Below are 23739 nucleotides of genomic sequence, written 5' to 3'. Positions count from 1 at the left end.
CTTTTTATTTACTAAAACAAACCCAAGCCTACTGTACAACACCCAGTTCAATATTTTGTTCCTGAAATCGTATCTGCATCCTTAGGTAGAAGCAAAAGGAGTAGTTGCAACTTGCTCCCTAACAATTTCCTGAAGCACTGAGCATCCCCAAAGACACTTAGCATCTTTCAGCAGAATACTCTTCTCACCTTGGAGTGCTTTAGATTAGGATGTGGCTGAGGTGAACTTTGGTGTCTCCCTGCCATTAACAGGAACTTTGCCATTTCATCAGTGGGAGCAGCAGGACTTTCTTATAGAAGAGGAAATGCACTGCTGTTTTAACATTGTTTTTACTGGTACCCATCTGTTTGCTGAGAGTTGTCATAGATAAACAACTTGTTCATGTCTGATCTTGGTTGCCTTTGTGCCACCCATCTAACTCATGTTGTTCAGGTACCTATCTTAACATTCAACCTGCGTTTACACAGCAAGTCCTGCAGGAATTTCTTTTAAAACTTTGTGTGTGTTTCTTTTTAGGGACCACCAGGACCACCGGGACCCCAAGGGCTGCAAGGTCCAAAGGTGATCTTCCTTATTTTGCCCACTATGTTTTAGGAGTTGAGATATTTTCTAGTTTTCTCACTGCACATTTTGTATCTGGAGCTCTCCCATACAGTATATTTACCTGAAATTCTATTGAGTACAGCATGCTTCCAACTTTGCACTCTGGCAATTTGAAATGTAGCTTCCCAGAAATAGTACTTTGATTTTGTGCCATGCATGGTGCTCAGTTGAGAGCTGGCAAAATTAACTGGTACAAAACCAGCATGGAAGCATCTTCCTCATGGATCTACACTGAGGCTGATCCCTAGGATTTCTGCTGCAGAGAGCGATCTGTGTGTTTGCACAGTAGCTGCACCAGCAGACAGTTGTTTCTGTGCATTGCTTCTGGCTGCATGGGAAGCAGTCTGAGTTTGGCCACAGAGCAAGTACATGTCAACACAGCTTCTGTATTGCAGTAGTGCCCACCCAACGAAGCACAGTATTTTCTAATCTCTGTAAAAATTATAACGTGCAATGTGGGCAGCATCCTGGCTGCAAATCCAGAGCTGCTAACCCCACCTGTTGGGGTTGTGCACAGTACCAGAGCTATTAGTGAGCAGCCCACACAGAGACAATGAATACCATATGCTGCTCTGTTCCATAAAATTTAATAAATTTGCCTATTCTTAAGAAAACAGAAAGTGTTGCATGTAGTGCAATACTTATATTGGTTTTAAATTAGTTGAGATAATTCTCCTACTTCTTAAATATTGAACATATCATATCTTCCGCCAGTGTCACTAAGCTCTTCCAAGAGTAGATAATTGTTTCTTCAAAAACAGTATTAAGCATTTGAATTTCAGGCTTCATCTGTGATATCATGTGGCAGTTCATCCCATTTAACATGTTAATTGTTTTGAGAAATTGTAAACTATCAAATTTCTTCTATATGAAAACCGATAATGGAACACACAGTTAAGCATGCAAGAATTTCCACATTAGGTTCTACTCAGCACAAGGATTTCTGCAGCCAAGAGTATGTTGTAAAACACAGAGGAGTTGATGTCTTCCGTCATCTGGTTGTTCGTTTCTGTTCAAAACTAATGACATAAAGCAGAATTCAACCTTACAAAAGTTTGTTGTCAATATCATAATCTATCCCCATCTTGCTCCCTTGGGGAATGCTATACAGGGATCAGCGCGTAGGGCAGTGCAGTGAATGTGAACTCCTTCCCTGGTGATTTATGTTTGTTGGGAAAGAAAACATGAGGTCTCTGTCAACCCTACATATATCAGGGGCCATGATTCCATATTTATTCCAGTAACGAACAAAGTTCCCACTTTCTTCCCCAGCCTTTTGGGGTTTCTTCTTCTTTTCTTTCTTTCTCTTACCTTTTTGCTTATCTTTATGCAACTCAAAGTTTATGAATTTTGAAACAGCTCTTTGGCGGAGCTGTTTGTTCAGTATTGTGTACAAGTATTGTATGTATATACAATGTATACCAAGAGTGTTCTCTTCTTGTTGCTAATTATTAATTACAAACGTTACTGACCAGTTTAATAAATTTAGTACTGCTTTTTCCATGAATGTCTTGAATAATTAGAAGATAATAATCCAATTCCATCTTACCTTTTGCAGGGTGAACCAGGATCCCCAGGAATTCCTGGAGTTGATGGGGAACAGGTAAACCACCTAGTGCAGGTTGTATGAACAACCATGCATCATTCCAGAGGATATTTCTGTGATCTCAAGTTGCAGCTTAGATTTGTTACCCATATGATCATTATTGTGTTCCTGTGGCCACATAATGGCTGTGATTCTACATGTTAATAATGAAGGTCAATCCATAGCATGACTTATTCTGCTTGTTAGGATCAAAGCTAGTATTCTGTTCCTACAGACAACTTGCTAAATAAATAAATACATATTTTAGGGTCCTAAAGGACTAAAAGGAGATATGGGTGAACCTGGAATGCATGGAGAAAAGGGAGGAATTGGACTACCTGGATTGCCAGTGAGTATGAATTAATTTTGGCTTAAATAAGTATATTTTTAATCTCTCCCTCTATCAGGAATTTCTAGCAGTGCTGGAAACACATTACATTATAAACACATTATCATTCCTAGATGGATTGCTAATGAGATCTAAACTATTAATAAATGCTTCTTTTTAATGATTTTATAGGGAGCCAATGGCATGAAAGGTGAAAAAGGAGATGCTGGTTTGCCTGGTGCCCAAGGCCCTTCGGTAAGTCTCAGTGTGTTGTTGCAGTGGATGTAGTAGTCCAGCAATAGTGTTTCAGCTTTTAGTTCTGAGGAACAGTTCATATTCACAGCTTGTCTTTCCAGACATTCTTGATGATTTCTCTGCTTGAACTTTCACAATATTTTGATTCATAATTTAGCTGTAGTCCATGGCCTTTTGAAAATTAAAGGACTTAAATATTTACCTTAAACAGCTAAATGCTGTTGAAGAAATGCTACAGATTTAGTTATTTTCGATTCTATTCCTTTGTCGTAACAGTCCTACTGAGTTCTGGATCTCTAAACTATCAGAAATAAATGCTGTGCAAAATAACAGTAAGAGATAAAATCAACAAAAGCAACCATAATCAGATTTATTTCAACACTTGTATTGTGGTGATCTATGAAAGTCCAGTGAGAAGCAGACTAGACTGGCTTCAGTGATGTCAGGAATCACAGAATCATAGGGATTGGAGGGGATCTCAATAGATCATTGAGTGCAAACCCCTGCTAAAGCAGGTTGCTACAATAGGTCACACAGGTAGGCAACCAGATGGGTCTTGAATATCTCCAGAGAAGGAGACTCTATAACCTCTCTGAGCAACTGTGCCAGTGCTCTGTCAATCTCACAGTAAAGAAGTTCTTCCTTCTGTTAGTATGGAACTTCCCATCATACAGTTTCTGCCCAATTCCCTTTTGTGACACAAGATAAAGACTTTCTTGATATAAAATAATTGGGGGAGAAAGTTCCAGTCTTGTGTATATTTGTGCTTAATTTTCTACATAAACCCTGCATAATTTTCTGCATAATTTTGATGGAATTAATACACAAATGAAAATGTATTGTTGCTCTGTACCTGTCCACTTGTAAATAATATTATCCACATATGAAAGCTTTTCAGGGCCAGACATCTTCCTGACTTTCAAAGCATTGTAAAATCATTAAAAAACAAACAAACAAACAAACAAAAAAAAAAAAACCGCAATAACTTTTTTTAAGGATGACTAATGTTATCATTAAGCTACCCGCCTTGTTTATGGTGACATGTACTGGGTATTTGGTACATAAGCTCTGAGAAATGAAAGAAGTTTGTCATCACAGGGCACTGGGCACTCACTGTCTCTTCAGTGTATGAGTGTTTTGTTGCGTTTGTTAATTTTTCACAAATCGATTTGCTAACTCATTCACCTTGCTCTGCTTGACTTCTCTTAAAAAAACGCTTTCCATTTTCAGAAGACTTCACAGATGGTGGATTGATCTCTCCATGTCTGAAAGCTTGTTTTGTTCTCACTAGTGTCACCACCAACGGTCTGTGTTGGTGAGGGGCTGAGTATCAGTTTGAAGACATGAATTAGCATCCTCACTGCCACCATGCAGGCTACAGTAGAGACCCTTTGGGGTTAAACCCTGGGAAAGAGGTGACGCTGAATTGTAAATATCATCATGACATTCCCTTTTATGGATTCATTAAGAATACAGAAAAACAGCACAAAATAAGCATGAGCTACATGCCTGAGCAACCTGATCACCTCTGTTAATGACTTCAGGGAATTCTTGGAACAAGTGGGCTAAGCGGAATAAAAGGAGAGAAAAAGGGTAGTCTTGAAAAAGCATGAGTTATTTACTATCTTTTATCCATTCATCGTTATTGGGAAGGAATTGCACAGCATCTTCAGCATCTTCTGCTCTTGTAGGTTACATAGTACAGAGACAGCTAAGGAGCATATATATAAAAGTTTGAGAGCATCTTTTCAGTACTGCTTATTTTAGATTTTTTTTTTTTTTTTTTTTTTTTTTTTTCTCCATGCTGTTTTAAAGTGTATGAGTCTAGGAGCAAGAATCGGAGACGGGCATGTTGCCATATGGCACAAGCAATTCACTTCAGGCACACTTCAGGCACCCCGTCTTCCAACTTACAGTAATTCCCATTTCTAAAACCGTTTTCTAGATATGCTGTCATGGTGTACCATTGCAATGCTACGTTTATAAGTGCTTGCTTGCCAGCAGAAGAAGGATCAATCTGAGTTTTGGTATTTGTGGGGAATTTCTTCACTGCGTATGATTTAATCTCGTTTTTTTTTTTTTTTTTATCCATAGATCATAGGACCTCCTGGACCTCCAGGGCCACATGGTCCTCCGGGCCCTATGGTAAGCTTCAGATGAAGAGAACAGACTGGGAAGTGCTTGAACCCACTTATTTTAATACCTGATTAATAGAATTCTGTGAGAGCATATGACAATTAGAGGGGGGCCTAATTTAGGACCTTTAAGTACGTTGGAAGTGAGAAAAAAATTGCACCTGCCTATGCTGGTGTAAACATGTTACTGGTCTGGTTTATTCTCTAAATCAGGTGTTTATTCTCTAAATCAGTTGCTTTATTGGCAGCTGCATTTCATTTGCAAGAATAAAAGAACAGATGTAACTTTCACCCATATAGAGCACCAAGCTCTTTTAAAAACTCATAGCATATTTTTGTAATTGAGCATGGTATCTTTATTTTCAGGGACCTCATGGCTTGCCTGGCCCAAAGGTAAATTAATGGCTGTCTCAAATAGTCATGTTCTTGATGTCTGTGAAGTGTCATTCTTTGTTCTTTAATGCATGCAGCTATGTTTTGTTTGATGTCTCGTTCAATAAGTGTTTCTGATATTCTTAAACCTTAAAGCAAATCTTAATACTGATAGATAGCTTAAAAGATCTTAAATTTTCTGTGATTGCATCTGGTTAGTATTTCTCCTGAGCATTGGCTGAATCCATTTTTTGTATTGAGATAATGTGCTATGGCACTAAATTATTCTGTTTCCTGGTGTTGGGCAAGTTACCACTTCTGTTGCAATTCTGAACATACAAGTGGCATATACTCAGGAGATGAAGTCAGAGAAACCCCTCTTCCTTTATGCTCTCTTGCCTCTCCTACTTCTTCCAGTATGAGTGGCCTCTCACTTTCTTTGGCGCCATATCCTCTGCTGACCAGTTCCGTCATGCACTGGGCAAGTTCCCTGCCACAAGCCTGTTTGTGTATTTTCATGTTTTTCAATCCCATTCCTTGATGAGGCAGATCTTCTGAGCGTCTTCTGCAGTGCGGTACGTGAAGATGCACAGCAGGGACTCTATCAACATTAATGGCGCTGGTGCTGCTATCAGGAATGAGTCTTTTAATCGTCACAGCTCCCCAGTCGCATGCACCTTTCTAAAAGAAATACGAGATGAGGAGTTCTTTCATTTAGCCTTTGGTGTGGCTTATTTTAAGTTGCGAGAAAATCTTCACAGGTTTGACATATTATAAGACTATTTGTGTCACCTTGGCAGAAGAATCTGGAGTCATTGATCATTTTTTGAAGTCAGGTCTGTTCCATTTACATACCAAACCTGTCTTACTTCAGGCTTTTGGCCTAACACCCGGGCTTTTGTGAAACTTCTCAGGTCTGTTTCCAAAACTTCAGCATTTTCAGTGCTACTGCTCTGAAAGTCACACTGAGTCAAATGGAAGAAAAATGAAGAAATGGGTGCCAAGGGGGCACAGCTGTCTGGTGTTACTTAAGGTAGCAGACTAGATCTCATTCTGAATTTTATTTTAAATGTATATGGTATAAAGTAGCATAATACATCAAAGGCTGGCCTAGGAACAAGGCCATGGGGAACAGCCTGGATGAAAAACACACACGTTTCGGTTTCCCAGAAGAGGCAGGCACAGTCATTACCTTTTTTGACTGGGTAGCCCTCGTGCTGGGGCAGATTTTTGTGATGTGAGAATGATTTATAGGAAATTGCAAGTCCACCGTTACCCTCTTAGTAGCGTTTAATGTAATAACCTATGCATAATTTAACATTCACAACAAGACTGGTGCCATTTCTTATGTTGTTTAAGCCTCTCTGTATGAACACAGAAACTATGGACCTCCAGAACAGCTTGACGCTGTATAATGTATACTGCTGCTTTCAATTTGCTTGAGCTTAATTATATATGCTTAAAGGTTTAAAATATCTTTAAATGAGATTTTGGTGCAAATTCCAGTTTGCCATAGGGAAAAATATTGATTCCTTCCAAAACAGGAGATCCGACTGTAGGAGACTTTTGATTTGAGGCTTGATTTTCAGGAAGTTTTCTTTCTATTTGAATCATCTGTAGAGAGTAGGCTATGGGATTTGAGGAAATCCTCAAAAGCCCTGAATTGTGTGATTAATTCCAACTACTTAAATAAGGTGATAATTATTGAGAATCTGTTGCTCAGAAGTTTCCAGTATTTTCACACAGACATCAGTCTGCATCAGCTATCTCCCAAATACTTTTTCTCAGGTCTGTATCTATAGGCTGAGAAGGCTGAATGTGAGTCCCTGCTTTAAACTGGAATTTGCAGCCATTTCTGTGGCTGGCTTTTTCTATCCCAGCTTAAGCACCCATTATAGCACCAAAAATTTGGCATTTATACTTTTACATTTAGGGTGAACCAGGGTTAAATGGTCTTAAAGGATTGAAGGGTGAACAAGGTCAAAAGGGTGACAGAGGGCCCCTTGGTCTTCCAGTAAGTAAAAAATCCCAAATCTATTCAATTTCAGTGCAAATTGCAAACTTCTCTTTCTGCTCACAATGAACAACACTGGTTTGCTCAACAGCATATATAGAATAAGCCATGGTAGAGCCAAGCATCAGCCTGTTTTTGTTTGTCTAAGTCATGCTCTGTAACACCCAGTGCTGTCAGGTTTTTTGTTACGTGTCAGTTGAAAGCATTCAGTGTTGTGAGGATGCCATCAACCCCATTACATTCATCATTTTGTTATTTCAGTGTTGTATGGTGTTTGTGTTAAAAAGGGCATCTCCTTCTTCCCCACACCTTCATTTATTCTTCCTCTGTGAAACGGAGAGGTCTAACTGAGCAAAGTTAAAAAATTGGCTTAGGGGTTAGAATTTCCTAATTATTTTTCTAGAAGATGGCTCTTCAACACTACTATATTACTTTTTTTCCCTCCCTTTTTATTATGATTTTTTTTTTTTTTTTTTTTTTTTTAATTGGCCCATGTTATTCCCGGTGCCCCAGGTAGACATGCACGCTCCGCTAATCCCAGCCTAGCGGCCCATTCTCCTGCTATTCGCAGGTGACCCAGCAGAGGTCCTCCCGTCCCCAAGGATGCCGACCCGGCGGTGCCGCAGCCCCGGGCGGAGCGGGGAGCGGAGTGGGAAAACAGGAATCGTGTTTGTTCCCCGGGCCGCGCGTCCTGGGAATGAATGAGGCCATTGTAGGGTCCAGGCTTTGTTAGCTGCATAATGCGCTTAAATACTTCTTATCTCTCTTAGCATACGCTGTTGTGTTTTGCTTTGTGTAGTAGGGTATTCAGTATTGTCCTTATTTACAAGTTAGAAAGCAAGCAAGTAAATGACAAATTAAATATTTGCTTGCTAAGGCTAAAAACACCCCAACTTCTGGCGTTTGGAGTAACTGTGTAGCTTCGTTTTTTTTCTGGGCAAATGTGCTGCGGTGGGAAGGCAGGGGTGGGTCAGTGGTCCAGTGCTAATGTCAGAACCGATGCGGGCTCTTGATGTTTCCTGTGAATTTTTAACTAACATGCTGTAGTAATGTGATACCCGTCCCAGAACCCTGTCACAATTCGTATTGTACATTTGAATTATGTTTCTTCATCAGCACCACTTACTAATCTCACATTCTTGTCACCCGTGTCGTACCCATCATCCATGCTTCCACCTAACCACACAGGGAGCATCTGGCTTAGACGGAAAGCCAGGACCCCGGGTGAGTCCCTTGTCTTTCCATGTCACTGTGTTACCCAGGCTGTGCACGGCCTGGAGGAATGAAGGCCAGGCATCGTGGCATCTTCCATGCTTTGTCACAGGCTTCAAGCAGCCTCCTAGGGCAATGTGTTGGGGAAAGAGAACAAGATTTATAGCAACAAGAAGCTCCGAGCCTTAGAAAAGTTGATATTCGGTTAGATAACTGCTGCACAGCCTGCACTGGTTGGGGTTTTGCTTACCTGAGCAAGGTTAGGGATTTGCTTTTCGTAGGAAAGCATACTTGTTTTGTGCTAAAATGGAAACATTGAAATGGAATCAGGTGTGCTGGGCTTCTACTGGAAGCATTGTTATATTTAAAATACGTTCTAGATTCCTTATTTCTTAGTTAGTTAATGAAGTATGGATCATCATGACGGGGTGTGTCCACCCATAAAGTGGACATTTCAGATTTAATAAAAACAAACAAAAAAAAACCCCAACAATGTTTAAAAGCAAGCATTATTTGAACCTTCAGCTGCTACTAGCCACAATAACTTTCAATAGCTTTTAAAAATCTTTGTACAACTTCCATAAAGAAATTCTAATCCAACTAGAAAAAAGATGAGCTACTTTGTAACATGAGAGCTTATAGGTTGAGTTTTGAAAGCCAGATTTGCTTGCCCAGGTCCCAGCACAATTAAATCTGCATTTTCATCTGGTGATGGCTGATTCCATATTAGTTTTTGGCTAGAAGACAGCTACTAAAGCTAAAGACTTGAAGGAACTGGACCTCCCTCTTACCCTCTTGGTTTCTCTTCGCAGGGTATAGATGGCCCAGTTGGTCCCCATGGCCCTGCAGGCCCTAAAGGAGACAGAGTAAGTATACATTCTGTGTGCTTTTCTTTATGAAGACCGTGCCACAATTGCACTGTCGCGTGGCTGCTGCAGCATGCCTAGATGTTACTAAGCCAAACAATATCTCATCTGTGTAAGGATCAACCCAGAACTGCATTCAAGTTACGTGCACGTTTATGTTTGATTTTGTAAGTCATTAACTTTAGAACTGGTATTTTGTAATTACTAATCAGTGAAGACCTTATAGGAGTGTCATATTTACAGTGTTACATGGGACATAATTTTGCTTAATTTCACTGATTAGTGTAAATAGTTTGAGAGAATAAATCAGATGATAAGAGTGATCTGGGCATACAAATATGCAAAAGCAAAAAAAAAAAAAGCATATCATGCAGTTACTTGCATTACATTTTTTATCTTGAAAAACACTAACTTCTATAAATCTAAAACTTTCTTCTTTTTCTTAAGCATAGAAAATAGGAACCCTTCTATTTAATTTGAAATATTCACAGTGAATTTTCTCCAATGAGAAGAGGGTAGGGCTCTTAATCTTTAACGATGAGTCTGTCATCTTTAACAATCCTACTGTGAACTTGTACAACAACAAAGCATAAGTGATACATTACACTAAAACCTCCACAGAGATGCTAGCCCAGAATTATGTCTCTTTGAATTTCTCAGTTTAACAAAACAGCTGTGTTGTAACGACTTCAGACTTGCTGCATTAGGGACATGGCCATATGGCTTAGGTCCAGTTAGCTCAAACAGCAGTACATCAAAGGTATGCATGACTCGAGCATTCATTTCTACAGAGCTGTTTGTTGGGGAATAAATACAGGACGTGAAGCATGGTTCCAAAATAGGAACAGTGTCTTGTAGCAGGCTCATCAATGGTTAGTCTTAGAGCGTGATTCTTTTCCCTTTTTTTTCTTTGGGGATTACAGATTCAAGTCTTTTTGCAACTAAAACAACTTTTTTTCCTATCAACTCTGTGGAAAGATGGTGAAATGTCATATTCTGCATTTCCAAAAATAATTTAGATGAGAGATACATTTAGAAATAAATAGAGATACCATATTCACAGATTATGAACTTCAGTTGTGAAGGTTGTTCCAACACCTGAAATTTCCATTAAAAACAAAGTGCTATGATATCAACTATTCTTCTAATGTATGGAAAATGACTACAATTGTTCTTCCTTATGCAATTCTCCAAGGTCATAATAAATCATACAGCTGGATCTAGAATTAGCCCTTTCATGGCTGTTGACAAGAAGTAGTTACAAAGGAGGTGGGAGCTGCTGAGATGTAGATCAGTTCAATAATTCCATTTGCATGCAGAGACTGATTTACAAAAAATACTGTAACTAAGATTGGCATACCCACTATTCTCTATGTAGCCAAAATGAATGGAATTCATCAGAAAGATGGATTTATTTTTCCAAGCAGACATCTAGTCTGATTATTGCTTGTAATCTGTTATTTAATAATTTAATGTTGGTTGGAAAGAGGATGTGTGTATATAATGGTCATCTGATAGGTGCCTGAGCTTGATAAATGTCTTGTTATCTAAATAACAAATGATGTATTTTTAACACAGTCTCATAACCTGCACTTGCAGCTGTTGAACCTGTTTATGTGAAAGCAGGATGAAAACATGTTTTGACTGCAGATTTCAGATTGCACCTTTTAATTAATAATAGTGCACAAAGCCCCCACTCTGCCACTGGACAGGATCACCTGTTTCCCTGATGATAAGAAAAACCTTGGGATAATTTTAGCCTAGAAGGGCACTAAGGAACACTAATGTGAAACAGCTACATTATTTTAAGTTTGGAAAGGTAATCTCACTTTAAGAGTCTACTTGCAAAATGCTGGTTGCTATTCATTTATGACTACTTAAAAATTAAGGAAATGAAGGACAATCAAACAAAAGCCTTATGGTGTCGTATGTAGAAAGCACGGCTTCATTGTTACATAGGCAACATTTGAGGCAATGATGAATTGCTCTTCTTAGGTAGAACAGACTTGTACTTGGCTAGTTTCAAACTTAACTATTTAATTGAAATAGAAAATGTCAGACAGTCCTTTATAAAAAACTTATTTAGATGATGTAAAAGTAGAATAGGGATACACTGCAAGTCACTAGAAAAAAGGAAAATAAATATTAGAATAATTGTGCTGTTAACTCACTGCTTAGCCATGTAATTTTTTCTCTTCGCTTGAAGCTGTTACAGAAAGTGAACATAGAATCATATCATCTTAGAACCATAGAATGGCCTGGGTTGAAAAGAACCACAAAGATCATCTAGTTTCAGTCCCCCTGCTGTGTGCAGCGTCACCAGCCACCAGACCAGGCTGCCTAGAGCCACATCCAGCCTGGCCTTAAATGCCTGCAGGGATGGGGCATCCACACCTCCTTGGGCAGCCTGCTCCAGTGCGTCACTCAGGGATGATACTGGTGAATGTTGCAGTGCTGAGTTTGTGTATTTCTCTTGGTAGAAGGAAAAACGGCAATTAATAGAATGAGAAACCAATTACGCAGTCTTATGTAATCCATAGCTCATATTCACCTGTGATTCAGGTGACTAAACTGAAATAGGAGGTAAAAAAGCAAGTCAGCAGGTTTTGTTCTCTGGGTGCTGATGAGTCCAGAGGAGGACTGCTGAGATGATCAGAGGGCTGGAACACCTCTCCTATGAAGAAAGGCTGGGGGAACTGGGCTTGTTTAGCTTGCAGAAGAGAAGGCTCTGGGAAGACCTCACTGTGACCTTCCAGTACTTGAAGGGAGCATATAAACAGGAGGGGGAACAGCTGTTTATGAGGATGGATAGTAATAGGACAAGGGGGAATGGTTTTAAACGAGGGGGGGGGGGGGGTTAAGTTAGGTATGAGGAGGAAGTTTTTCACCCAGAGAGTGGTGAGGCACTGGAACAGGTTGCCCAAGGAGGTTGTGGATGCCCCATCCCTGGAGGCATTAAAGGCCAGGCTGGATGTGGCTCTGGGCAGCCTGGTCTGGTGGTTGGCAGCCCTGCACATAGCAGGGGGTTGAAACTAGATGATCATTGTGGTCCTTTTCAACCCAGGCCATGCTATGAATTCTCTTTCAAGAAGCAATCTTAAAACCATTTCTGAACCTGGCAAATATCTGTTTCCCCAAAGGGAAAACTTTCTCATGATTGCTCAGGGCAGCATGCCTGTGACAATTCATCAATCTTATATAATCCATAAGCGTTCAGGACCTCATCTGATATTCCAAACACATCTCAGCATGTGCTTTGGATTGGAGGCAAAAGTTGTGAGATACAGTTCTCTGAATATATTCTTACATAACAGATGCGACTATTTCCCTAGACTGATATGCTAAGTGTTCAGTATTTTTATGTCTACCATATGTTTAGGCTGTCTTGTGGGGCTTTGTACAGTCATCTTTGCTGTTTGAGATTGGAAAAAAGAAAGATACTTAACTAGTCTTGACGTGCTTTAAGTATCTATCGAACAATTTTGTAGCTGCTATATACATAGGTCAGCACATTAGTTTCTTCTCAGCAAAAAGTTTTAAAGCTGCAGGGGATTTACTGCTTTGTAAATGAGCTGTTGCTTCCCAGTGACTCCTATTGCTCTGCCACGGTATCCAGCCTCAGCAGTGCACAGAATGGGCTGAAGATTTACAGAACAAAGAAAGATTGGGCATTACACATTTGAACTTCTCTATACTGCGATGCAGACAGACAGCATCAGTCACCATAAAAATGTGAAGTATCTAAAACAATCAAATGTCAGTTTCTCTGACAAACTCCTTGTTGCTGTGATTATTCAGCAGCAGGCTCAGACTCTTAGTTTATCCTTGTGCCTACTGTTTTGTATTATCCTGTCAAGGCAATCTAGACTTAGCCATGCTCTTTTAGAGCTGGGCTAAGGGACTTGGTTGTGCAGGTGCACTACACTGTTAATTAGGCATATGTATACATAATTGCCCTGTGCTTTTAGTAACGAAGAATGATGTATTAATACTAAATAATGAATTAGAACCAAGGGTGCACAGGTTAATGCTTACCAGCTCAACAAGTTTTGCTCCATCGTCAGTCTTGATGATCTGCTGGAGAGCACAGATGATGGTACTGGCATTCTGAAATCGGTCATCTGGAAATTTCATTTCATTTGGAAAAATTTGCTCTGTATTGTACTACAAAATGAGTTTCATAGCATCCCTCTAGATGCTTCTTCTATGGATTTTAGTGTGGAATTAGATCAGGGTTCTGGAGGAGTTCCTTTATTTTTTTTTGCTGCACAGCAGTGGACTCAATATAATAAAGCAGAGTATACGCATCATAGAGTCCAGTAGAGCAGCTAACAACATGGTACAGTACATAGGATAATCCCAGCAGTGTCACTAGGAATAGCATTGCCCGCTTAAATGCAACTTTTGATTCACATATTATTTTTGCCTGCCAACTTGCCACATCTCAGCTGCTGTGCTGGAGCTTTTGCTGAGTGCAGTGTTGCAGCTCTTACAGGCTTGATATTGAAATCAGTGCAAATTCAGTTTGAAAAGTATTTTCAGTCACTACGTTGTTTGAAAATAAGTATCCTATGCACAGAAAGTCACTTTGCCTGGAATGTAATACATGTTTCCTCCCCACCCCTGGATCATTTAACAAAGATAACAGAGCTTGGATTTTTTTTGCTCTGAAGATTTAGGAGCTTGTAAGTTTTAAGGTAAAGAAAGCACTTCATAGACATTGTTCAAGCCAGACAATGTTTTTGTTTGTTCTGTATTCTGTTCTTAGGGTGAAAAGGGAACTGTAGGTGACCCTGGACCCAGAGGACCCTATGGCTTGCCTGTAAGTTGCAAGTAGTTTGTACCTGTTGTGCTTTTCAGCACTCCTTGATTAACCTGTGTGCTCTGTGACCGCTTTTGACCTAGCGATACAACTGGTTGGAAAAGGAAAAACTAGATAATAATCCCTGACAATGCAAGGTCACTGACTGGTGCCGCAGAGGTAGGTTCCTGCTCATGTCTGTGATTATGTAAAAGTAAAGAAACAAGACCCACCATTAAGCAGCAAGTGAGAGGAAATCGAGAATTCAGGTGATCCTGTTTTTGCAGCTTGCAATCTGGGCTGCCAGAGGATGAAACAGCAGGACTTCAGGATGAAAGCTCTGATTTCTGGAATCAGAGTCAATAAAGTGTTCGTATTTCCTTGCTGCGAGGCTACTTTGCTATATTATTTTGTTTGACGCTACAGAGACATCAGTTTTAATGCTGTGCATTGTGCTCAGAAGTACTTTGAGGAAGAAGTTTGTTGTTGATCGTTCCTGGGTGGAGATGGTATGTGTTAAACCCAACATGTAAAAGATATTGGCCAGTCCTAAAATATGAGTGAGAACTTCCTTTGCCTGGATGACTGTAACCCTACTGAAAGGAATCACTTAGTTTGCTGATGGTCAGGTGTGCACATGTGTTTGTCTAACTAGTACACTGACACAAGGAAAGCTGTGCCACTGTGCTGCTTCCAAGCAGAAGCAGCCTCTCTGAGAGCTTGCAGCACCTCCATATCCTCTTCAGCCCAATCTATTTGGGCCAAAATTAATTTAGGTGGAATACAGGCTTGGGGTTTAATTGGATGCATTTAATTGGATCAGCAGTCAACGAGAACAGACAGTTTCAGGCTCTGTGGAACGCTGGATTAGCTTGCAGCACACGCTTACTGGAGGATCATTTTTTGTGAATTAATTAAAAAAAAGAAGGCATTTTCAGTTTCCCCTTGTGATCTATTTTTAGCCCGCTTCTGGAACCTGCCTACAACCCACAGCACCATTTTACAGTCAAGTTATCAGTTTCTGGAAATGTTAAACACTGACTGCCACATCCTTCCCTAATGGCAGTGCTGTGTGTGCGCTCTGAGCTGCGCTGCCGCGGCTGCAGGAGCAAGTACAGTGCTGGGCATGGAGTTGGCCTTGGGTAGCCAAGCTTAGGGACACTAACAGAGCTTATGTGGTTCTTTGGCAGGGCAAGGATGGCGAGCCTGGCCTTGATGTAAGTAATATGAATGAACAATGCCTCACAATGGTAGGTAAGCGTCTTGCAAGAAACAGCTTCCTGATAAACACGTTTGTTTCCATTTAGTGTGCATGCAGTACCTACAAAGAGTGCACTAAATGCTGCATTTGCTGTTTTCCTATGATAAAGAAAACCAAGGCTATGCAATGTATAGCCCTTGCCTGCAGACCTCGCCAGAAGTAATGCTTAGGAATAAGAGTAGTTGCTCCTTTGGAAGTCAAAATACTTCCACAGTCAAACCTCACTTGGCTCACTTGGAGCAGAGCAAGGCGTTGCTAACATTTGATCAAGTAAATTTATCACTAAATAGAGGCAATTATTCCACAACTTCCAAGTGATGCATTTAAAATTTTAGACCCTTTTTCTGGCACGCTAAATAAGGCTTGCTAAAAGCTTTTGCCTCTCGTCCATGGAAATCCCTAACTTGGAGGAGTATTCTCCATAAACCCACAAGTAGGTGACAAAGCATGAACCGTTTTGAGTGATCTGATTCCTTTCCCTTACTGGCAAAATGATGTGCCAGACACCATGGACTTGTTTCACATGCTCTCGTGTGCATGCATGTCTGTGCACAAAGCACATGTACATACAAAGCTTGTTGCAAGGTCACTTTTTTTGCACATTTTCCAGGTATTTAAAATCTTAACTTGCATGTGAATAGAAGTCGACCTACCTTTGTCCCTTCTTTTTATAGGGTTTCCCTGGTCCTCGAGGAGAAAAGGGTGAAATAGGAGAAAAGGGAGAAAAGGTGACCGCGGTGTTATTAACTGTTGCTTTGTTCCTTGGCCCAGTCAGCTCTGCTGTCTTTATTCCATAATTCATCCCATTAAACCTGATCTTTGTTCTCCCTGTGTGCCAAAAGGCAGCTCACAGATGCGGACTAAACAAAATCCCGTGTTAGAAAGATGAAAATTTATGCACAGAATGAGTGCTACCAATGCGTGCCAAAGCACAGCTTGTTTTTAGACTTGCTTTCTCCGTCCATCTTTCACTTGTTGAAAGTCCTTGTCAGCCTGAAACTTTTAATGCAGACTTCACCGAAATTAGTAATTTTGGTAGTAATGTCATACAGGAGACTCAGAGCCTCAGCAGCATTTCAGTGTAACTGCTGACCCCAGTGTACTGTGCCTGCACACACTGCCTGTCCCATACTGAGTGGCAAAGGACAGGAACTGTGCTAATCTTTACTATTGACAGTGGCTTATTTACAATTAAGAGAAGTACTCTGTGATGGTTGTGGGCTGAAATTCAATCTTATACTACATTTCTGGTAAACCAACCCAACCCAACCAACCATGTGGGTAATAGAGGAGGCCTGACGTCATTTTCACTGTCCAGACATGGTGGCATGGAAATTTGGAAGATGCAATTTAGAACCAAATGATGTACAGAAATATTCTCTTCAAATAAGTTGAGACTAACTAATTTCTAGTTAGGCAACTTACTTTAGATTGAAATGTAAAATTAATATCATGACTAAAACACTGTTAAGAACGATGCTAGTTTTTCATGGATACGTCTTGATAGGCGAGTAGCTCATTACATCAGTTTTGAGAATAAATCCTAGACCAATGGTTTTTGTTTTAGCCTGTTGACAGCTCAACAGTAGAACTATGTCAGTGTTTGCGTTATAATGTCTGCTTAACTTGGCTGTAAAAAAAAAAAAAGAAAAAAATATAGCTCCCATTACTTCTACAAAATTACAGTCCAGGAGCACTCAGCACAGAAACATTTGTACAATTGATTTTATATTTTCAACTTTTATGAGTAGAAGTCTATTATTTATTAAAAATCATTTCATATGTACCACATTCTGCCTCAGTAAAGAGGTTTTAGAAGACTACTAAAAAGAGAATGGTGATTCAGTTCCACATTCAACATTCCTACTGCCAGAAAGGAAAAGCTTTAAGAAAAGATATTATGTGTATAGGGCAGGAAGGGAGCCCTTATCCCAGAAGTGCAGTTGTCTCTTGATATAAGGGTTGTCAGAAGAGTACTGAGGTATCACCAGGATGGCTGGGAAGGCATCATCACATTCCCTGTATCCCCTGTGCTGCCACAGCTGTGCATGTGGGGCCACAAAGATGAGCCCCACATGATGAGGGGCCTGGAGCATCTCCCATATGAGAACAGGCTGAGGCCTGGGACTGTTCAGCCTAGAGAAGACTGAAAGGGGATCTTATCAATGCTCATTAATATCTGAAGGAGTCAAGTGGGGCAGGGCTCTTTTCAGTTGTGCCCGGCAACAGGATAAGAGGCAATGGGAACTGGAACATAAGAGGTTCCGTATGAACACAAGGAAGAACTTAGTTATGGTGAGACTAACAGAGCGCAGGACCAGGCTGCCCAGACATGTTCTGGAGACTCCTTTTCTGGAGATATTCAGGACCCATCTAGACACTTTCCTCTGTGACCTGCTGTAGGAAACCTGCTTTAACAGGGGGTTGGACTCTGTGAGGTCTCTTACAACCCCAACAATTCTGTGACTGGAGACTGTGCCAACCTGACTGCCTGATCTTTTACAGAAGTGCCACAAACTGGTGTTTCTATAGGTGATGAGGAAGGACAGGAAAGAGACCTTTTTTTTTTTTCTTATTCATCTCCATGTCTTTTCACACTCTGTATTTCTGATGAAGCTCTATAGGACTTGGTAAGGACATTAACTACTTGAGGTGAGCTCAGTCCATGGGAAAACTGGTCAAGCCTTCAGGAACTCAGACTACTCTCTCCACGTATGAGCGTTGTGTTGGTTCAGATAGGATCACAGGTTTGCCCTGCAAAGTTTGAAGTATAACTAGTCACCTGCTGACTTAAAACATAGCAAGTTAATGAAATAGAGGTCCTAAAGACATGAAGGAGTCAGAAATCAAACTGTACTATCTGTTGTTATAATAATTCTTTAAGTATGTCCACACTCTGTGCTTACATCTACTCACAGTAAACATATCTGTGTTGCAATGAGCACAAAGTGAGATTTGACCCTAAAGCTGTTAAGATTCTGTGCTATAAAGCTACGCTTCTAGGTTTAACATGAAAACCCAGCCAACTTGTGGTTTTTATATATCACAGCCTTACAATTTGGTACATAAGGGTAATGTTTGGGTTGCTTTTTTCTAAGTATCATCCTGAAACTTTTTGGCACACAGGAAAGATGAACAAGGAACTTTGCCTATCATGTCGCAAGCACAGTATGTTTTGTTCATGGAAAAGATATTTTTTCATTCGAATGTGTCAAGTATGCTACGATGCTGAATTAATAATGTGCATTCCTCTTTGTTTAAACATGTTACAGCTAATTGTTTTTTATTTGTGTAAAAAAAAAAAAAAAAAAAAAAAAAAAGAGCTTTTTCTGTATGCCTGTATGTGAATGAATTAAGACTTTTCATGCTGGTGTGGTATAGTTAGATATCTGTTTACTATGCTTCACCAAAACCCACCTGTCTTTCCAAAGGGGCATTCCTTCCTTCTCCTTCTACCTTCACCCCCCATAATTCCCCTGTCTTTTTTACCCTTTTCCTCACAAATTAAATCCTCCCAATAGCCACAACCTTGCTTGCTGGTTCTCCAGTGTCATACTAATTTTCCTATGACTATTTTTCCCGTTTCTTTGTGATATTCCTGATTCACTCATCCTTCCTATCCCATTTTTTACAACCATAGCCCAGTTTGTTTCTTTCTTTTTTTTTTTTAATGGAACCTTTTTTGATTTTTGTGAATTTGAGAGCAAGCCTGAAACTCATTTACCATTGTGATCAACTGGTGTGAAATCAATTAGAAAATGAACTCTCCAAACATCTTATACTGCTTGAAGGTGAGGTCATTTTTGCAGATAGCTTTATTGAAGGGATCAACTTATTCCATGAGTAACTAAAGTGCTGGAAGTTTCACATTTAAAAAGAAAATTCAGTTCAAAATCAAAGGATTTATGCAGTAAAATGAGTAGATGAAATGCTCTCTGCTGTTGAAAGAACATTTAAATAGACATTAAATAAAGATTATTCAAATATTAGGCTATTTAATTAAAGGAACTCTAATGATCCCTTTTAACTAGTTTATGGTCTCAAGTCATCATGAAGTCTTTGAAAGAGCCACCGAACTTCTCCATCAAGCAGTTTGGGTGCTTTGATTCCTCTAACAGGGTTTGAAATAAAGGATCCCATTGTATTTAGAGTGACAGGAGCGCACCCTTGGTGATGGCAGCAGGTTTCCATGGACATAACCAAGAATAGGATTTGTCCCAGACTCTTACCAGAGTGCAGGAGGTCAATTCAGCAAAGGACGCACCAGGCCAAGTTTACCCTTGATGTGACATCATAGCCCTTGACAGAATTCTGCCACAGACTGACTGTACCGTCCCTTCTGAAGTTTCAGAGAAACGATGCCAATGTCCTCCACTCTTGCCAAGCTACTTTTGACCCATGACAAATCTTCTGAAGAAGCTAACAAATTTATGTGCACTTCAGAACTGTCATTTAGAGCAAATAGGAAACCTCTCATTTTGGACTATGGAGTGGGGGAATTTGCAGATTTGCCCCTTTCTGAAAAGATCAGAGATTTCAAGCCCTGTTCTAGGATTCAAAACATCCATGATACTGAAAGGAAATGTCAACAACACAAACTAATACCAACTGATTGCAGTTCTTGCTTGTGATCATATAATTTATTTTTCCACATAATGCACCAACCAAAACAGAACACAGTGGTAAGTGTCCTTTCAGCTCTCCATTGGCTTAAAAAGAAAAACTCGAACTTTTCAACCAATCTTTCTTATTTTTTTTCCCAAAAGAATGAAACATGTTTTGTCCAAACCATTGTATCCACAGGGGGAAAAGGGAAAGAAAGGCAAAAAGGGGCCTAAAGGGGAGAAAGGAGAACAGGGTGCTCCTGGATTAGATGCACCTTGCCCATTGGTACGTCTCGCTTGTGTATTGGACAACTGATCATCCTGCTATAGATTGATGGAATAAGAAATGAGGGGAGAGGAACAAGCACCACCTAGTGTGTCACCAGTTGCACTTGTTAATGCAGCATTATCTCAAGATTCACAAATTGGGGAACAGAGTTGGTTTTTCAACCTCCTAATTTGCTTTAAAGCAATGGATTTAAGGCCTTCAAGCAGGACATAGTTGTTGCTTTTTTCACTGTTTTCTGCTGAATGTTGAAAAAGAACCAAATTCAGTGTGGGTCAGAGTCCCTGACCCCATACGTTGAAACTATACCACTGCTTTGAGCTTGCTCCTCTTGCCTCTTTGTTGTTATTTGTTTGCTCCAGCTAAGTCAATACCGAAGGCATTTCCTTGACAGTAACGTTGCAAGTTAATCTTTACAAACAGGGATTCCGTGGAATTAAGGGGGAAAAAGGGGAGCCAGGCCAGCCTGGCCTGGATGGGCTGGATGCCCCTTGCCAATTGGTACAGTATTTCTCTTTCCTACCAACCCTGCATGCAGTTCCTTTGTTTGTAGTCAGCCGTTCTCAATGTAAAGTAATGTATTTCTGAGCTGACTTTACATTACTCACATAACACATGCATGTGCATGAATAAATCAGCTGCTTTGGTGATCGTAACCATAAAGAAAGAGCACACTATCCTCCTGATGCCTCAGACCTAACTCTCAGCAGTTTGCTCCCACATCACATGGCTATTTATAAGTTTGCATCCTTCCTACATTTTCCCTGAGAATTGTTATTTCCTCCCAAAATGCCTACTGCCTTACTGACCCTGAACCCAAGTCTTTGTAGAACCCCAGCACAATCACCACTTCTAATCTAGTCCGATGACTTCCGTTTGCACTGGCTCAGTTTTAAACCCTCGCCCACCTGAGAGTTACTCTGCACCCTGGTCTTCCTTTCAAATCCGTGTCATTGAGGGTACATGTTTTCAGGATTTGGCCAAAATGAGTTTTATTTAAAGAATCAGAAAAATATGATTTCTGAAAATCAAGTCATAGGTTTCCAGTAAGCAAATCTGGAGCCTGACCTTTCAGACCTTAGACAAGCAGTAAATTTGGTGTCTGGTCTGTTCATCAAATAGTATTTAAATAGATTTGGAAAGGAAAAGCTTACCTGAAGTTTGTAAGAAGATAACAGTCTGCTGCCCAAACCCTCACTGTCTTTGTTATTTAATATCTCCAATTTAATGGTCTTACCCTTGGAACTTACCTTCCTGCAATACACACAACACTTCCCACTCTATGTTAGCATGAGTTCAAGTTCCCACCTGTACTAAAATTCTACTTGTTGACCCTCTCCCTTGTACCAATCTGGCAACACTGATTTAATGGCAAAGTAAGTTTAAGTTATTATCCATTTAAAAACTAAACAAACAGACAGGCAGTCCTACATACACATTTTCTAAAGAAGCAAGAAAGAATTTTTTTTTCATTGTTCATGGTGAAATTTGATCTGCATGTTCTGATACTGTTTGTTGGTTAAGCACGGTTCTCTAAGATGAATGTTAAATCAAGTAAATTTTCTTTCAACTAGATCTCTTCTAATTTAAGGTCAATGAATTTTAATCTTAAATACATAGTCTCTAAGATTAGTCCATGCTCCATTTTGTTTGCTTCCACTCAATGGTAACCATATCTCATATATTTTGTTGGGGATAATCAAGCATGCCTTGGTAATTTAAAATTGTTTTTGTCTCTTTATTATCATTTATATCTGGAGGCTTACTAACAATTGATGAATGAAAATATGTTTCATTTACAGGTCCTTACCATAATAAGCTGCTAAGCAAGCAGCATGATTTCTTGCTTTAGGCAGCAAGCCATTCCCATCAGATTACATTACATTCAAAAATTCTCATTAATCACTACCTTTGTGTGCAAATCCACGTCAGAGGCGTTATTATTCTTTATTCTAAAAAACATCAAGACCTGAACTTTGTGCTGCTCGAGTATCATGCATTAATGTCATATGTGCTCCTAGTTCTATGTATATAACTCTTTGATGGGTAAGGCCTATATAGCTATGTGAAAACCTGTGTTATCAAAGTCAAAAATTGGTCTGATCTTAGTGAGTGCATAGAAATGTGTGAAAGTGGGGTAGTGACAGAAAAGCAATGGTGAGACACTCAGTAGCCCCAACACTAGTGTTCTCCTCTGCTGTGTCATTCAGGACTGTTCAGAATTTCAGATTTTGCTGCTGCGTTCAAAAGCTAAGACTGAAAGTGAACAGAGCAGATGATTGCCAAATTTGAGTCTTGCTATCTTATCACTGGAATAACTTTGCATTAGGGGCTCAGAAAAAGCAATACCCTCCAGATAAAAGTGATAATGTTTTTTTGCTCATTATCTTGTATATCCAGCTGTAGATTGTTGTGAATGACATTATATTTAATTTGCTCTGGCAGCAATAGAAAAGTTATCGAAGTGTTCTTGCAATTAGACAAACGGTAAAAAAATGATTTAGAAAAAGGTATCTTTGTGGCAGAGATGCATGTATGTATTTACAGGGTCAGCCACCCCTGTGGCTTTTTCTTCACCTTGAGAACAGGAGAGATGAAGTTAGGAAGCAGTAGCTACCTGATTGATAAAAAGACGAAGCTGCTCTAGCTGCTCTAACAGATATAGACAGAATAACTGTGCTATCAAACCTAACTGCATTCTTTTTATTTTTCTCCTCACATGGAAACAGGGTCCTGATGGATTACCAATGCCTGGCTGTTGGCAAAAGGTAGGATGGGTAGAGCTGTTCTCCCCAGGGCAGCATGTCCTTGGCACACAGAAAACCCTGTCGCAGTCATACTGAACCATACTTCAGAGCCTCTTAGGCATCTCGACATATGCAGAAACACAAAAATAAGACCTCTCTGTGACCATAGTTGGTGCGATGAGGTTGTAATGTATAATAGAAGTAGTATCTCGTTGAGGCAGTATTTTAGAAACAGCTGGCATTCGATTTCTGCGAAGTCTAAAACATTTTTGTCTGAAGAGTCACACATCCTTTAGTTTCAGCACATGGCTGCTGCTTCCAATTCTTTATAAAAGCTCATGCATAGGATATTTTTATCAAACATTTACTTTGCTCTATTACGATGCTATTTTTCAGGGAAATCTTATAAGAGCAATGCATCCGGCCCTTCTCTGCCTCACCTTTCCATTGAATATATTTTCCTGTTTGTTATGTTTTATACTAACAATAATTGTGTGATTAGTAATATTACTTTTATACTAACGTTAGTGGCAGCATTTTTTTAATGCAGCTTTAACTTAGACGGTGCTAGTTTTAAAAACAGCGTATTCCGAGTAAAGATGTAGGTGGAGCGATACGAAAGAAAAAATGAAAACAAAGCTGAAGTGAAATTCTGGCTGCATTTATCACT

The 23739-nt window shown here is 39.8% G+C and overlaps 1 protein-coding gene across 6 annotated transcripts in view; it reads left to right on the top strand.

Moving 5' to 3' along the window:
• Nucleotides 1-23739, top strand: part of COL25A1 (collagen type XXV alpha 1 chain) — a 294538-nt gene that overhangs the window by 264959 nt on the left and 5840 nt on the right. For 3 of the 6 annotated variants that reach the window (XM_042812561.1, XM_042812562.1, XM_042812559.1), the window contains exons 24-37: nt 517-561; nt 2162-2206; nt 2457-2537; nt 2709-2771; nt 4866-4916; nt 5273-5299; nt 7212-7292; nt 8481-8516; nt 9317-9370; nt 14139-14192; nt 15362-15388; nt 16107-16160; nt 20236-20322; nt 23052-23447. In XM_042812561.1, coding sequence (XP_042668495.1) covers nt 517-561; nt 2162-2206; nt 2457-2537; nt 2709-2771; nt 4866-4916; nt 5273-5299; nt 7212-7292; nt 8481-8516; nt 9317-9370; nt 14139-14192; nt 15362-15388; nt 16107-16160; nt 20236-20322; nt 23052-23165 — 819 coding nt within the window. In that variant the 3' untranslated portion in view covers nt 23166-23447. Of the gene's footprint in view, nt 1-516; nt 562-2161; nt 2207-2456; nt 2538-2708; nt 2772-4865; nt 4917-5272; nt 5300-7211; nt 7293-8480; nt 8517-9316; nt 9371-14138; nt 14193-15361; nt 15389-16106; nt 16161-20235; nt 20323-23051; nt 23448-23739 lie in introns of those variants that run through there. The other 3 variants (XM_042812563.1, XM_042812560.1, XM_042812564.1) reach the window with 3 other exon arrangements.

The sequence above is a fragment of the Centrocercus urophasianus genome, unplaced genomic scaffold (genome assembly GCF_019232065.1).
Source record: "Centrocercus urophasianus isolate 14NV4802_14NV808 unplaced genomic scaffold, USGS_Curo_1.0 seq_13, whole genome shotgun sequence".
Classification (NCBI taxonomy): Eukaryota; Metazoa; Chordata; class Aves; order Galliformes; family Phasianidae; genus Centrocercus; species Centrocercus urophasianus.
Note: the sequence above shows the minus strand (reverse complement) of the source record. Positions and strands in the feature narration are given on the sequence as shown.